At 30.3% G+C, this 18,097-nt stretch overlaps 1 protein-coding gene and 1 long non-coding RNA gene across 2 annotated transcripts in view; one reads left to right on the top strand and one right to left on the bottom strand.

The window, feature by feature from the left end:
• Positions 1-1,141: 1,141 nt before the first annotated feature.
• LOC142331357 (uncharacterized) lies at positions 1,142-18,054 on the top strand. The gene is made up of 3 exons (XR_012757967.1): positions 1,142-1,193; positions 6,430-6,561; positions 17,837-18,054. It is a non-coding gene; the product is annotated as an uncharacterized LOC142331357 (long non-coding RNA).
• LOC142331355 (sodium/potassium-transporting ATPase subunit beta-2-like) overlaps positions 5,455-18,097 on the bottom strand; it is a 114,459-nt gene continuing 101,816 nt past the window's right edge. The window contains exons 5-8 of the mRNA XM_075377203.1: positions 17,329-17,510; positions 10,073-10,183; positions 8,810-8,978; positions 5,455-5,664 (exon numbers count right to left, since the gene is read on the bottom strand). Coding sequence (XP_075233318.1) covers positions 5,561-5,664; positions 8,810-8,978; positions 10,073-10,183; positions 17,329-17,510 — 566 coding nt within the window. The 3' untranslated portion in view covers positions 5,455-5,560. The remainder of the gene's footprint in view (positions 5,665-8,809; positions 8,979-10,072; positions 10,184-17,328; positions 17,511-18,097) is intronic.

Here is an 18,097-nt window from a genome sequence, read left to right as displayed (position 1 = left end):
TATATTTTCAACTTTTGATTGATGATGCTCTCTGATTTTTAAAAAATGATATTTTAAAATCATTTTGCTAATATTTTTATGATTGAAGTCGGCTTTAAAAAAATTAAAGTGTAATTCAGTTTGGACAAATATGATTTGATTGAAGAATTTTTCTCATATTTTTCTTGTCAAAAAAATTTTTATAGAGTGTAGTGTTTCATAATCTTTTTAGGATTAATGACCTTGTTTTACATATTAAGCACCTCAGAGTCAGAATTGGCTTTTTACACAATCATTGAACAGAATAGAGTCTCTAGGTAGAACTGCCCCCTATTAAGCTAAATAAATACCAAGGATGCAGTAACTAAAAAGAATTCTATATCCATTGAACTTTGATTCAATAGACATCTATCTAAAACTCATATAAAACCGTTTGGGAGTAAAGAATCCAGAATAAGGATAAGAAAAAAAGAAAGGGTTGGATACTGATAAAGGGATGATCTGCCTGTAGCAGGACTGTAGAATGGGACAAACCCTTCTTAAAAAATGTACCTAAGACTTCCTCAAGGTAGGCCTCCTCCTTGATAGTACCAAGTCTTTCAACATCTTAAGCATAATCATTCCTCAGGAGATCAAAATATCTTTGCCTATGATGAGAATAGCACATCAACAATTCTTAAGAAATATGAAGCAGTGGACTGCAGTTCATGTAGCACTCATAAAAGGCATGTAAAAAATATTATAAAGTTTTTTATAAAAATCTTGATGTCTTCTAAAAAAGTACACAATTATTCTTCAATTTTGGTAAATTCCACATAATTAAGAATTTTTCTTTTCTTTAAGAATTTTTTTTTCTTTTAAGTGTCATATTTTAAACATCATGTATAAAATTAGTAACATGGAAATGGAATAATAATTGGGAAGAAATTGAAGTGGGTAAAGCAATTTGATTATTTTTAAATAAAAATTTACAATAAATATTTTTTTTTAATACATGTTTTATTTGAATGATAAAAAAAATGTGAAAACATGCCAAAAACCTAGGCAACAAAATTTGTGCCAAACTATAATTGTTGGGTTATCATTTAAAACACTTTTAAAATATAACAAAGAAAAAGAATCTTTAAACGTTTTAATAAATTTAACACTAATGTTATAAGGAGGTTGTTACATTTAAATAAAGAAGCTAAGTCATTCATCAAGTTAAGATATAGGTTAGTATTAAAATACTGTGATTACTAAAATAAAACATTTTTATAGTATATCAATACAAAGTCATGATTCATATATAAATTATTTTTCTATTATTTTTTTAGTGTTGAAGGATTGTCCTCCTTCACTTTCATGCGACTATTCATGTTTTAATTCTACTGGTGTAGGATGATCAAAGGATTCTTTTCCTTTTTGTGTTTTTATTTATATTATTAATCTTGAACTTACTGCATTGTAAATTACATAAAATTTTTAAAGTTTTTGTAATAAAATTACTTTTCAAAATGAGAAGATAAATAATCAATAATAAAATAAAAAAATTAATAAAATATTTATAGTACAGTTTTTATTCATCATACAAAAGTACAGACATCAAATCATACAATTTTTTTCATTAACACAACACCATTCATAAATCTGATGGACTTAACCAGAGGTCATCTTTTAGACCGTCTAAACTTGAATAACGCAGTCATCAATTTGGCTTCTGTCAGGATGCCACCAATACAAATGCCTCAGCAGACATTTCCATCAGTGTATTTACACAACTTGCTATCGCCTTCATATGGCCTCTTCAAACCACAACCATCTACCATAACTTAAACCCTCAACTATCAAATTAACCGATTTGTGGAAGTGTGATTCCTGCGCCTTCCTCTAATACCAAAGGTTTCAACAAAAACTCTTCCTACTCTTCCCATATCTAACTTAAATTCGATTATGCACTCAGATCATTACTTGATTGAGTCTAAACAAAAAAAAATACTGTCCTCATTCCAACAAAACAAGTATTGATCGCGACAACGACAATTTTGTCCTATAATTTAATTTTTTCAAAGTCCTCTTGATTTATTTAAAAATTAAGAACCAGTATCACAAATTTAATAAGTCTCTAAGGAAAACTTACCCTGTCACTGTCTGCTCTGATCCGGTTTCAGGAGTGAGTTCATTGCCTACACCATCCCACACCGCAGCTCCGTTTCAGAGTTCTCTACACATCCACTCTCTTCATAACAGTGAATATCCCAGCTAATCGGAGCTTGATGTCAAAACACCTGTCTTGGCAAGGTAAGCATCCAGGCGGGCACCTAGCCGCCTGGGTTGCTATTCTATCTATATATCTATAACAGCATCAGACCCACTCAACCATCCTCCACAGGGGTAAGAATCTAAGGAAGCAGCAACTATGTTTCATTCCTTTCAGTTTTCCAATTAACTTGCAAATCAAAATCAGTATTGATCCTAGCAAGCTCTCTAGCTACTTTGGTACATTTAGCTTCGTACCTGGGGCAGACATATAAGACATAGTGCGCATTATCAATGGCTCTACACTCCAGACATAAGCCTGAATTAACCAAACCAAATCTAGCCAACCTATCTTGAAAAGCACCATGTCCAGAAAGAAACTGTGTAATATACTGATTGGCAGTATCCACCTAACTACGTGTATACTTCTCACATCAGGAAAATACCATGCATGCAGTGGCTATCAGATGATTAAGTCCATCTTACCGCCATAAATGGTAACCTTGGTCGTCGCCCAGAAGTAAGTTACCTCTGGTAAGTTACCGGAGATAAGTACCTTCTTAGCATCATAAAGTAATTGACATTCAGTCACAAGGATATCAATGGGCTTAATACCAGAAACAACAAGGACCACCTCTCATGTGTCTTAGGGACGAATCACAGATAACTCCTAGGGACCAATCATAAATAACAATAGGAGATGCAGGGCTCTCAACAACAAAATACTCCTATAATGTTTGTACCTCATTCAATGAGACCAGACCAATGAGTCCAAAGTCAGTAAAAAACATTTTAAGCCTCCAATTGGGATGAACTACTCTCTGAACACCGAATAAAGCAGAGCAAGCCTTTTTGGTAGCATATTGAACGTGCTCTTTGAATCAAAGATTCTCATCAAGGGTAGCACCTAAATACTTCTGCACAGAACATAACCTAATTCGATGACCTACCATTAATACACAAGTTCATCGTGTAACAGCTTGTCTGCTCTTGAACAACATCATTGTTGTTTTCTCTGGGCTAAATCCCATCTTATGTTGCAAACTCCATAGCTGGAGTATCTTGCAAGCCTGGGCTTGCAAGAAATTGAATTCAATCTCATTCCTCGAATCCCCTTTAATCAGCAAACGTCCTTCATCAGCATATATCTTCCATGTCCTGCCTGAGGAAAAACCATACTGATCATCCAACAAATCTCTAGAATTCAGTCTATCAGTAACATGAAGGTACAATACTTTCTGAAAAACACCTTTTCAATAACTGGCAGGAGCATTAAAGACCTATGAAAGGAGCTCACAGTGGGGTCCTTTTCACCACCTCTAAACAACAATTTTAGAACACCTTTTTTCCAGCAAACGGAAATAGCCAGCAAAGAGCGTTCTATTAAAATTTTAGTCAAACTACCAACACAAATTCTGACAGAATGGACAAGGAACTCTACCACGATTCCGGGGCTTTATTCCTACCAGAAGTGCAAATTGATGTACCTTTGCCTCGTAATTTCCAGAGATAAAACACTACAGTGAAAAGCAGCAACTTCTTCTTGGACTTGCAGATGATACAAGGTTTCATTAGTCACAGCATCATCTAGTAACAAATCATTCAATAGAATATTTAAAATCTCAGCTTTGTTAGAAACAATACCCTGCTGAGTCGAGAGAGCTGACAAAAGAATATTTTTCTTACGCTTATGCCCTAGGATTCTATACACAACACCCCAAGGATCGTTATTTCCTTGTTCTCTAACAAAAGAATGCCATAAGCCCCATTTTGATGTCCTGATCAAATGAAAATATTGAGACCTCTATCTTTGATAGTCATCTACGAAAGCCGCTCGCCATTCAGGATTACTGTCCCACTGAGCAGCTCTCCTGAGACGGTTCATGAACTGTTTCAACAAAGACAACTGTCTAGTCCACCAAGAAGCAATTCTCTCTTCCTGAACTATGGGAAATTGAATTCTCAGTGACATCGAAGAAAGCCAGAGAAAATCTTTCTGTCAGGTATTCCAGTTGAATATCATCCAGTCTTCAATCTAAGACATGGGAGTCTAGCAGAGAGAATATTAACAAATTTAGGCCAGTCCACCTTCCTGTACATGAAGCACCTGCTGATGAACAAGGACATTGCATCTACAAGCGTTTTGCAACTCCTTAACCAACTCAAAGATAATTAATTGAAGATCACTAGAACAATCATCAACAACAGACCAAGCACCAACCCTACCAAGAATATTCCTATCAACATAATATGAATATTTGTTCCAGCAAACAATCTCCTTCCTTCTACCATTCCAGCATCTGTTGGTAACTCACTGAAAACACTACTGTACATTGTAGTATATTGAATCCTTACAACACCCTTAATGGTTTTATGATTGACATAAATTACAAGTCATTTCAAAAAATAGCAGTTATCTTAAAGAATAATAATAACCCAAGCCAGACCTACTAAAGAAAGTGAGGAATGAAATAGTCTCCTGTTACTTTCTTAATATTCTTTCCTGGAAGTGACATCTTCAATTATCCATCAAAGGTACAACCTACGTAATAAAAATCAATGTTCTGGTGTTTCTTATAATTAAAGTGTTTTTCATGTATCATAGCCAAAAGGTTTTCTTTATTCCTAAAAAGTACTACTGCAATTTTAACTTATTTGTAGCTGTAAAAGCAGAAGTGTTGATAGTCCAATCTGCGAGGATAACTTAACTAAGAAATTACAGCAGAGAAGAATTTAAATTCTTTCACATCCTCAACAGTTAGACGATTATCTAATTGTGTATACTTCTAAAATCATAAGTTAATTTACAAAATGTGTAATTTTTTTTACTTAACCAGGAACTGCAGATTGGTAATTTCAACTAAAAATAGTCTTTCAAGTATTTAAATGCTTTACAAGTTGAATAAGATTCTACAATAAATACGCACACATTAGTTGTTAGAGATTGGCATAATTGGAACAAAAAAAGAAATGGAAATGGTGGAATAGACTGCAATGTCACTGATGTGCAACAAGATTGTTTCAAAAGTTACGTGAAACAAATCTTGAGTACAGTATTGCCAACAGATAAATAGAGTGATGTAAAATTTACCTATGAATAAGTGTCATGCTTTTATTCTAAATGTTGCATCATTTTAAAATGGTTTTCTAAATTTGCAACCATATTTTTTCCAAAAACTTGTTTTACTTAAATAAAAGTTCTTTTTCAGTAAAATTTATTAATAAGAAAGATGTGAGGTTTTATTACATCACAGTTTTGATTGGATGGAGAGGATGTGTTAGTTTTTTCTTTTTTTAAGTTTGAAAGATGTAGAGCAGCTGAATTAAATTATTAAAAGAGTTATCAGTCTACCAGCAGCTCAAAATGGGTTGTTCCAATAGCTTCTTTGCGATCATGTTTCATATTTACTGCCCATGCTTTGCACTCAACATTAATGATAACACCAACTGAAAAAATTAAAATATTATCAATAATTTTTTTTTTTAAATTTAACAATAATTTAAATCAAAGAAAATAAAAATTATAGATGTTTTTAATATAAAAAGACCAATTAAAAAATTATTATCATAAGTAACAAGGCTGAAAGCTAAAATAATTTTATTCAAAATATTAAATATTTTATTTTTAAAACCATTCATAAAAGAAATTCTTAAACATCTTTCTCTGCTGCAAAGAAAATCATGAGTAATAATTAGGTGACCCTTCAATCTGTGGATTTCCTCAACAACTTCTGTTCCCCTAAGCTTGTATTGTACTAACTCCTCCTAAAGGTGAGACTATGTGATCCTGCTGAGGAAGTATAACACCTCATTCTTCCATTTAACCAGCTTGTAAGTCAGTGACTTTTAATTAATGTGATTTAGGTCTTGTTCACAGTTTATGCTCAGGTCTGTAATCCTTCAAATACTGCTCAATCCTTTTTATTATCCCTTTAAATTTAAAATAACAGATGTCTCAAGGATATCCTTCAAGGTGATAGGAATTTACATAAGAAAGTTACTCATCGTAAGGTCAGAGAGTTACCTACTCTAGTGACTGTTCTGGGTTTTTTTCTTTTTAACAGCACACGTATTAATTTTGTATTAGTCAGAAAATCTCAATGTAATGTATAAAATCTGTAATATTGATGGTGTGTGTCATAACATTGAAATTAATACCACTGAGAGAGAATACTTTCAAGCATGATGATGAAATTTTCTTTATATTTACAGAAAATGAATAATGGACGTGAAGAATAGATAGAGGCCAGTCGTCAAATTTTTAATGAAAGAGGTACGAACAGCTGGAAACATCCATGGTTAACTCACACATATTCAGTGAGCTAGCAAGAAAAATGTTCAAAGGTGGGTCAATAAGTTTAAGGCATGAGAAAATTCCCATAATGACAAATCATTTGGTGGAAGGCCAGTGAGTTGATGACTTGATTTGTGCAGATCAATGAATCCCATTATGCAAAGTTGCTGTGATCTTCAATTGAAGATTTAAAAATGTGCAGAGGATAATAGAGTTCCCAGGTTACAGAAAATTAAGTCTGCATCAAGTAGGTATCTTATCAGTTAATACCTGCTTTGAAAAACTAAAGGTGGAAATGTGTATGCAGAATTCCTTTTCATGTTTGAAATCGATGAAGAGCATTTTTTTTTAAATGTTGTGATGGAAAATGAAGCTTGGGTATATCAATAAAGTCTTTAAGTCTAGAAGGCAGTTGATGGAATGGCAACATAGTACTTCATCTAAATTAAAAAATTCATAAAAACATCAGAACCCTGTATCCAAGGTGAGAGTTTTTGTTTCTTTTTTCTGGAACCAGAGTAGCATCAGTTTGTTAGATCTTCTTGAACAAGGCTCAACAGTAAACGGTGAGTATTACATTGTATCTTTAAAAATAACTCAGAGAAGCCATCAGAAAGAAAAGACAGAGAAAAATCTTTATGCCATTAAACTGTATCATGATAATGGGCTCCCAGATCTCAACTACAAACCAATACTATGTACAAATGGGGTGGTCAGTGGTTTCCAATTCGTCCTACAGCCCTGATCTTGTACCATCAGACTTGCATATCTTTGACACAATGAAAATGCCTTTCAGTATTCAAGTTTGAGTGATACAGAAGGAGTAAAAGCTATATCATTAAAGCGTAGGTTAGAGGGTCCTTTACAGATTTTTCCAAAGTGCTTTTCAGAAATTGGTAAAAGATGGTGCAAATGTGCTGAGTGCAAAAGAGATTATTTTCAATAGTGACATTCAATTCATAAAGATTCAATGTATATATAAGTATAATTTCATCTTTCAAATTTTGTTAATAAATAAATTATTAGCCAATTATGAGTTTTCAGTGCAGCCTACATTTTCCTAAAAAATCACTTCAGATCTTCTGGGTTTTATAACGCTACATTTTTTGTGGATGATAAAATATTATTGAGATTCTCACTAATTTTCTTAGTCAAGTAATATTTCTTACAATATTGTATTTTATTGTATATCGTATATTATTTTAATGTGCAGTTTAATCTGTGCTGTCTTGTGTCATGGCCCAAAGCAAGTACTTACAGTATGTAACTTCTTTTCATGAAGATAAGTAATTATTCATGTATTTGTTGATAATGTATTGTTCAATTGGTTGTAGTATATAATAATACATGTCTATATAATCATTATTTATATATATAAATAAATAAAATATATATATATAAGTTTAGTAGATTGTTCTTATTACAATAATCATAAAGTAGACTAATATTTTATAATAGTAAGCTATTATTTTATTGTATTTGAGAATGAATGCCTCTTATTATTCTCTTATTATATTGAAAAGATCTTGGAAATTGGAGTTGAGTAGGAGGAAGAATATGTTGAAGGAAATAATAAAGAGCTTTCCAATTGTTTAAATATGAGATCATTGTTGTTGTTTAGTGACAGGCAACTAGAACTAGTCAGTGGTCTTGACCCAGATGTTCAGACAATAAGCAGGACATATTAAGTGATGACAATAATTATGTTTATTAAGGTACAACAGTGTAACAGTTTTTTTTTCATTTCAACAATAAAATTAAAAAAAGGCTCCACCAATTTAGAATATTAGAATAAAAAAATACATCACTGTGTTTCACTTCCTGCGACTCTTGAAATTATGAAAATTGTTAAAACTTTTCTAGAAATTTATTCTTACAGTAATGTTATATGTTTATATTACATATAAAAATTACTTTATTTAATGTTGAACTTCAACATTATTTTCATGGATTTTTAGGTTTGTAAACAAAGGTAAATAGTGTTTTGTGTTAAAGTTAACTTCAGAACTTTAATTGTTTCTCTCTATTATAATAATAAATATCTTGCCTTTTTATTAAAAGTTTTGAAAAATTTGAATTGATTATAATTTTTTCTACTTAAAAATTGTACTTTTTTAATTTTTTTTTAAATATTGATTTAATTTAAATTACTAAAATATAAATACATTATGTGGTAATCAGTACATGTTTAAGATTTAGACAAATAAGTAACTTTCCTTTTATTTATTCTGAAAAAAAAAACAGTTAGGTCATAAATATCTTAATATTAGGGTCATAATATCTAGTAAAAAAACTTACTTTTCGGCCTTTTAAAGTGTATTGCAACAAGTGGACTGAGATAACCTTCTGTGTTTAGATAAGGATAAAAGTAACCAGGAAATCCCTGTCGTGGAATATACTGTATTTCTCCAATATTTTCTCTGTCTAATGGTCCTTCACCTTCATATGATACCCAAATAGTCTTCAACTATTTAACAAAAGAAAATAACTATTAAATAATAAATGTGTAAAATTGTTTATTCATTAAGAATTTATATAAACTCATATCTCCATAAATTTATGCCACTCAAAACAACTGTTATGTGCTTAATGAAGTTAATATTGTCATATATACTGTATTTGTATATAAAAGTAACATATGTACCTAAATAGCTTTTATTTTTAGTAAAAATATACTTATGAAAGTTTTCTTGTTTATACTCAGTCTTATATTTTACTGTGATGTTACTTCAATTACATAGCAAATGATGATACTTGAACGTTGTCTAATGGACTTAAAAATTTCCTTCTTATACTATATTTTAACATTAAAACAATATAAAAAATAAAAGACCTTCTGGAGTAATCGTTTTAAAAGCTCAGAAAAATGGGTAGATAAGGGAATATTTAACTTTGGAACAATGCTTTTACATGATGCATCTTGTAGCTATAATTAATGAAAAACAAGTTATATGAAATAAGCTAATTTTTAATGATGAATCTTTTTTTTTGGATGGTATCTGAGATCTGAAAACAAATATTGCATCCCGATCAGATTCTTATGCACTTATGTCAACTGGACCTCCTGTTACCAGAATGATACTATTTATCATCTATGCACTTAATCCGTTTTCCCCAAGAAAAAAGATTAAGATTCATCTAAGTTACTTATAGAAGCTCTTTTGGGTCAGTAATTTTTTTGATTGATTCATATAACATTCCAGAAATTTCTAGATATCTAGTACTGCTTCCTTGATTCAGGACACATAAGCAACTCATCCCTTGTTTGTCTATAGAGAGTTTCTGTAACTTGTTATATCTATGGATCCCCAGGCTAGGATGTATTGTTGATTAGAATTCATAATGAAGGCTGGGACATCATCAAGAAGAAATTATTAAAATATTACTTGTTTGGCTTGGCCTCAAATTACCAATCTCCCATATGAGAGACTACCCTATAACTATCTCTGGATAATGCAACATAATTGTCAGTTATAGCTTATCAATATACTTTCATTATGCAGTTTTCTTCTAATTTAAAAATATAGTTGACAATCAGTCGGTTAAACTTTTTAATCTTACCAAACGTGGATTAACAGTCTTCTGAGTTGCTATTCGTCTTTTAAGATCATCGGGCATGTTTGAAGGTAGATGATTTGTATCATTGTAAAACTGTGGCATCCATCCAAATATCTAAAAAAATATATAAATCTTTATTAAAAACATAAATTAATTATATTGTAAAAAATATTATTATTGATTTTAAAAATATTAAGAACTTTGATCAATCATCATAGGGTAATAATAACTCAGTAATTAAAGCAAAGTAAATAAAAAATTAAATTAATTATTGACAGAAAATAGTGCCATGAGATTACATCTGTTGAAGTTTTTCTAATAATATCGGCAGTAATTAAAAAAAGGATTATTTAAAAAGTACACGTATATAACATATTGTATTGTGTTAAATATAAATAATTTTCATTAATACCTTCTGAATAATTAGTTATTTTGTATATTTTGTAACTATTTTATTTATTTTTTATATTCAAATATTTAATTTACTAATATTTCAGGTATTGTATTTCAAATAAATAGTATGGACTTTTAAATAGTTCTATTTTTTATTTTATAATTAATTATGTATTTACAATAGATGTTCTGATCAAGGCTTTACTTGGTTTACTTTGGTTCATCCAAGTAAATGCTGAAGCAGTTCCTTTATTTCAGTATGATGTAGCACATCTATCATTTGTTATAATAAACAAATGTATGGTTTTGTAATAATAAAAATTAGAAATAAAATATATTGTTAACTAGTGTAGTAATAATTTATAATATTATTATATGTACGTAACATGGAAATTGAATTTTCGATGAATTGAAAACCAAAATAAAATTTGAACTTTATTCAAAATTTAATTTAATTACACTATACAATTTTCCAATCCATTAACTAATAAAGTGGCAATATAAATTGCCATTCCATTCAGATTAATGAATCATTGAATCATTTTTTTTTTAATTTGTATTATTATAACAGATAAAGGTTGTACTAGTCTCCCTCAGCTCCTCAATTTTTACAGCAATTAATCAAAATTCTACATGTTAAAAAAACTTTGAAAATCTAGTGCTGAATAATAAAATATATAATTTTAATTCTGACATTTAAATACCATTATAAAAGAAAAATGCAACAAATCAATTTAAAATGAAAGTAAAATAGAATAATTTGAGTTTGGTAAAAGAAAAATGATACATAAAGTTTTTAACCATGAGCCCATGAATTGGTTTTGTGTCTATTGTATCAATGTACTGTAATTAGGTTGGCATGCATAGGGGAAATCAAACAAATTTCTAAAGTTTGAAATGTGATTTAAAAGTGATTTTAACACAAAACACATTTATTTTTCCTTTGTTTATAAGTTCATTATCTGGTCCTGTCAGGTTCCCTAGTCCTCTCAGTTCCCCATTCCCTTTTTGTCCCACTAGTCCGCTCAGATTCTCAGGCTCTCAATTTTTTAAGAGTACAGGAGTTAACTCCAGAGACCTGTGCTAATTGCAGTCACACTCATAAATCAAACCTGTACTTCATAAAATCATATTATGCTAAATACATTTCAATTTTTAGCGCTTTTCTTCACATGTACTTATTTATATTAAATTATGCACTGTACTTGATTATCTACATTGAGCAATTTTTCATCATTGGTTTAAATTACCACACAGAATTAGTATAGTTTGGGTGTAGATGAAATTAAAAAATATTTCAAATTTCATGAAGTCAATTCGATTATTATCTTGTTTTAATTTATTTTTTATTTCTATCATTCCTTTACATTTCCCCCCTCTCTTACATTCCCTTTTATACATTCCTTCCCCCTTTACATTCCTTCCTCTTCACATCCATTCAGGTTTCAGAATTTCCTCTTTGGTGACTTTTTCCTTTACAACTTCTTTCTTTACTTGCTAAGTATTGCTTTATATATCTCTATGCTGGTTGTTCTTGAGTATTATGCTATAAAAATTCAGTTTTGGTACTTGTTTCTTTTCAGTTTTTCTCAACATTTTATAAAATTTTTTCATAATTTGAAGTAATGTAGAATTTGCATTTTTTATAAGATAAATAACCTGTCTGATTATTTGCTTTAAAAAAATAAATGATTGAAGAACTCAGTCAACAAAACTTAAACTTTTTTTCAACAAAATTGTTTTTCAACAAAACTTTAACTTTAGATTTTTCTAAAAATCAATGAAATTGGTTCATATTTACTCCTGGAATGTCAACATGCTTCAAAATTGAAGAAACATGATTTTTGGAGCTAAGATTGAGTGTCTTGACCAGATTCTGCATCTTACTAAGAACATAGAAATAGGGTTAAAGACAGTAAAAATGGTAAAAAATACTTTTATACTGAGGTGCGTAAAGTTAGAATATCTTAATTCTAAATCAATGTAAGCTAAATGAAAATCCATTTTAATTAAAGAAAAATGTTCAATGAGTAACACATTCTGTTTAAATTGAATTAGTGCATTAAATTTCTTTATTCAATGGATATTCCTTTAATAACTCGTCTGATTTGGAAATATCAGAAATAAAGCCTTGCTTTACAAATCAATATATATGTTTTCATATGCATCATACAGTGTGTACATATATATAAGAACAAAGAAATTTTATTAACACATTATTGTTTTAAGATGATAAATGAGTTGTTGATCAAAGAATACCACTAAGATGCCAAGTTATATTACTTAAATCAATTCCATGACTATTGGTTTTATCATCTAATGTTGCTGCCAATAAAAGTATTACCTGGCTGACTTTCAGATTCTGTTTTTAGTTTTTCTGAGTATAATAAAAGAAAAGGTATCAGTACAAAAACAGGAATGCATTTTACATTATCGTCATGGTTCACTGCCAAATAAGTTTATTTCTATCTGTTTAAATATCTCTACCCTGAAGGTAATTGAATCTTATGAACATTTAGTAGTAACATAGATGATAATAATAATTAAATTATTTCAGGTAAAGAGGAATAAAAAGATTACTTATTACAGATAAGATGATTTAATTCAGAAAACAGGAAAAATTATAATAATGAAGGAGCAGCCATGGTAGTATTATAGAACTTTGCCTAATTTTAATTTTATGCACTTAAACTAGAAATTATTTAATATAAAGTTTGTTACAGAATTAACAGTGTAATGAAACAATAAACTGACGAGGTAAAATTAAAAAAAAACTAGTTTTTGTAAAACAAAATACTAAGTTTTTTTTTTTTTCCCTACTAAGTTGAAGCAGTAAATATAATGGATTTTTTCAATGTAGAAAGGGGTACATTGAAAAAATCCATTATATGTATTGCTTCAACTTAATGTTTACTATACAACTATACAGCCAATCTGTAATGGAAAGAATAAAGGTGTCACTTATAGAATTAAATATATCATGTATTCTGATGAGATTAGTATGCTAATATACAACCACACACACATTTTGCATAGTGAAGAATTTAATAGGAAACCAATTACTTCATTCCTCCTCTTACTTAGTAACTCGGACATGGAATCTTGTTATTCTTACAGAAAATTAAGTCATTTTTGGGAGTGACTTGAACTCATGTCAGGTCACCTACAACACTGTCAAACACACCTTGTATCAGTGCCCTGAATGGGAGGAACGTAGGGTTCGTGTAGGGATTCCCGGCTTAACACCTGCATCCTTACTGACTCACATATTTGTTTCTACAGCTTCTTGGGATGTGTTCAGCCTCTTTTCCCAGACGGTGCTTTGGTGCTAAGGATGATGAGAAGCAGAGAAGGGGCTTCTAAAAAGGGGCATTGGACAGCCTCAGCTGCGAGGACTGGTACGCCTTGGTGCACCAGCTCCGATGATCAGTTGGGGATTCCATACATGACATGTACCGCTATGACAGTTCCCTGATGAAGATCTTCATCCACTAGGGGGGAGTTAAGACCAGAGTCCTGGTGGGGGATCCTCTTGGAGACCCTTCATTTGAGGCATAAGGCACAGACAAGACCGAGACCGAGCCTTCGGCGTAGGGATAAAGGTTGCAGCTTAGCTGGATCTGGAGTCTCCTCACTGAGAGTTAGAGGCTGGCACAATAAAAAAGACCCAACCTGCAGGCCAATTTGCCTTGTTGGATATACAGCTGGTGGGCGGGAAGGCCTGTTAGAGTTAAAGGACACTCCCCTGGGCTGAGTTATACTTAGCTGTGGGTCTGGCTCAGGGGAGGGGAAAAAAGCCACTTACAACAAATATTGTTATGGGACATAAATATATATAAGAAATATACAATAAATATGAATATATACAATAAATATGAATTTAATAATAATATCATATATACAATAAATATGAATTTATTGTTTAATATAAAAATTAAATGTAATTGTTCAGTTCTTAGTTAAGAGCACAAAAATATCAGCTGACTACACAATAAGCTATGCAAGACTATATACCAAGTGTCTGTAAAAGGGGAGGCCAGTCTCTAGGTAGTGATTCTACTTAACATACTGAAGAAAAAATGTCCAGTGAACATGGTTCAAAAATGCATATTTTTCTGTCTGTCATCATGTTGTTCTTTTCTAAGAAAAAATTATTTTTCAAGAACGGTTGGAGATAATGCAATAAAATTTTGTACTTTATTTTAAACTAACATTTTTTAATAGGAAAAAAATAACTATACTCTTCATTGACAAATTTCAAAATGACGGTCTTTTCAGTTTTTCAATCTTAAATATCTTAGGAATTGTTAAAATTTTATCAAATTGTTTTGTATTGTAAAAATTATGATGCATTTTTTTAGAAACAAAACAACACCTTAGTCGTAAAAACCCAACAACAAACAACAGAGTTACTGCAAAATGTAGGCCTTAACCAATATGGTGGCCATCTTGTTTGTTTTACTGTCATGACTCACTTGATAACTAAATCAAATTTTCTGATTAAAATTTCTAAAAATTCAACATTATGAATATTTAATAATAATTATTGAAAGAGCATGTGAAATTTTGTTTGTTTTCTGATGAGAATCACAACAAATGTTCAAAGTGACCTCCACTCATTCTATGACAACAATCCACACATTTAGTGACTGATGTACACAGTCAAAAATTCCTGGCTGCTCCCTGATTTTTTGAAAAGAGCAGACAATTCTCTCCTCTAACTGATGAACATCAACAACTGGTATTGAATAAAACAGAGACTTTACATGTCCCCATAAATAATAGTCTAATGGGTTTAGATCTGGAGAACCTGCAAGCCAACGAATGGGACCGCCTCAACCAATCCACCTTCCTTGAAAACAATCAGTAAATTTTTCTCTGATGCCGATTGTAAAGTGAGCAGGTGCACCGTCACGCATGAACCACATGTTCATTGTGCTTTGCAAAGGAATGTCCTCCTGAAGTTCAGGTAGGTCATTTGTTATGAATTCCAAATATGAATCACCTGTCATTCTATGTGGCAAAAAGAAAGGCCAATTAGCTTATCCATGTAGATTGCTTCCCAAATATTCAGAGAAAACCTGTGTTGATGACTTCCTGCTTGAAATACTACATGAGGATTTTCTTCACACCAAACATGTCGATTGTGGAAGTTGTTTATACCGTCCTTAGTGAAAGAGGCCTCATCTGTAAAAAGAATGTTAGATATCTGCTCGGGTTATGGGCACACTTGTTAATTAACCACCGACTGAATGCAATCTTTGATTGGTTATCACCTGGTAGAAGAGCTTGTACCATTGCAGATGGTATGGGTTCAATTATTGCAAGTGTAAAATATTCATTCTATACTGTATTCCAAAATATTTTTTCTTGGATAGCAATTCTTCTGCACGATAATTCTGGATCCTGTGCAAACTTGTTCAAATCCCTTTCTTCTACCTGTGGTGTTGAAACGATTTTAGGTTTACCATTAATAACTATGATGGCTAGAATTCTTTTAAATGTTTTTAAATGTAACCAATATGAGCACTGAAATAATAGAACCTTCTAGCATAGCACCATATTAACAAATGAAAATTTCTGATGAAAAAAATATTATGTAGTTTAATGCAGATAAATATTATTTCTAGCACAGCAAATATATTCACCTAAATAAATTTTGCTGGTTAGCAGGTATTCTATATTATAAAAACATAAAAATATACTTATACTGAACTTATACTTAAATGAATTGAATTATTTATTCATTTGATTTTCTATATAAATCACATCAGAAATGTAAAAGCAGCACACCATAAGGTGTTCCTCATTTATTTTGTTAAAATCAATTTATCAATTCTATTCAGAGTTTTTTCTTTTTTACAATCTATCAGAATTCTTTTTATTTTATAAAAAATGTGTCCGTTCCAAAGAAGTAAAACGTTAAAAAAATACTGTAAATAATGCTGATTAAACAGTTTTTAAAAAAAATTCTACTGTTCTATTAATGAAATTTTTTAAGCTGTTTAAACTACTCAGATTTTTTTTAATGTGTTGACTATGTATAGTGTTACACTAAGTATACATTACACACAAATTTATTTTAATTTTCTATACACTGTTAGATAAAATATTACCTACAGATCTATATAGTATTATACAAATTTAGAATGAATGATTTGCTCCATTGAGCACACTTTTATGAATCTTAATACATATGCTTTTTTCATGGCACACTGCAATATACAGTCATCTACCATGCCACCGCTGTCAGTATTCTTTTTAATTGAAACTGTAAAAGTAATATAATGCATATTAAATAATATAACTTGGTAAAATAAAGTAAACAAATAAATATATCATCTAATGTATCAGGAATGTCATACATATTATGACTGAGAGCTTTAAGGGGGTGGTAAGATTTTAATATGTAGCCCACCAACTTTGTTTTTTTATGAGATTCTTCAATTTATTTTAAAATCTCTTCATTTCATACTTTATCAACATATATAATTTTTAACATTCTTCAATAGCACTAAATTTTAAAAGCCTGATTTTTCCCCTCTTTTCTTTCTTTTATTTTTCATGTTTCACTTTTATAAACTGTTGCATAATAATCGTTTTATAATCAAGATTAATAATTTTTGAGTTTAGATTTGTAAAGCATGATATTATTCAGCTTTTAATCTAGTTTAGGTTTAAAATACAGAACCATTTGTTTTAATCTACAAATATTAATTCACTCCATTACCTTCAATATTTAGCTCTTTCATTTAAATTTGTTGAATTAATTAAAAATAATGAAGATTTATGACAAAAAAGACTAGAAGTAACAAGTAAACCTATACTGGATTATTTATAAAAATTGTTAATATAAAATATCTGACCTTATTGAGTTTTATGAAGACACATGGACTTGACTGATGGTAGTTAAAATTGTTCTCAAAAGTACAAGGAAACCAGTTCTTCACATCTACATCGCATACTTGTCCTCTGCCAGGAGGGCGATCATAGTCACAATTGTAAATATTTTGCCCTCTTCCTGGCGTTAATCCAGGTCGTCTATAAACTGATATAAAACAAAATTTAACATATTATTATTCATTTTAGATAATTTTTTGTTGAATATTATTTAGCTTCTAGAAAATAAAAGATGTAAAACTTTGAATTGGGAAATAAAATAAAAGAGATCAAGATGAAAGCAAGAGTAATTAGTTAGATAGAAGAATGTAGAAGGAATATGGAAGTAGTTGGAGTTATCATAGAAGGATAAAAAATGTGACAATTTATAATTCATTGCCCAACAAAAATAATGAATGAGGGAAATTTGAAAAAAAATTATTGCTAGATGAAAATTACATTACCAAGAATAATTTTGTTTTTCTTTTGTTTTAGGTTTCAGGAGGCTAAAAGGAGGAGTTAGGATTCAGAGGATGAAATGAAATGACAATTTTAAAAAATGTCGTGACTGACTGGGATAGGACATCTGAATGAAAGTTACTAATAGTAACTAGGAAGTATTATTGTGAATGGTTATGAAATAATATTAAAAAAAAATTCCTTGTTAAAAAAAACGTAATTATGTTATCTATTTATATTCTATTTCTCATGTATAAGGCACTTTTTGGAAAAATAATAATTAAATTAATTCTGTAA

Source organism: Lycorma delicatula, chromosome 10 (genome assembly GCF_047948215.1).
Source record: "Lycorma delicatula isolate Av1 chromosome 10, ASM4794821v1, whole genome shotgun sequence".
NCBI classification, from domain to species: Eukaryota; Metazoa; Arthropoda; class Insecta; order Hemiptera; family Fulgoridae; genus Lycorma; species Lycorma delicatula.
The sequence above is the reverse complement of the archived record's forward strand: the minus strand, read 5'-3'. Positions and strand labels throughout refer to the sequence as shown.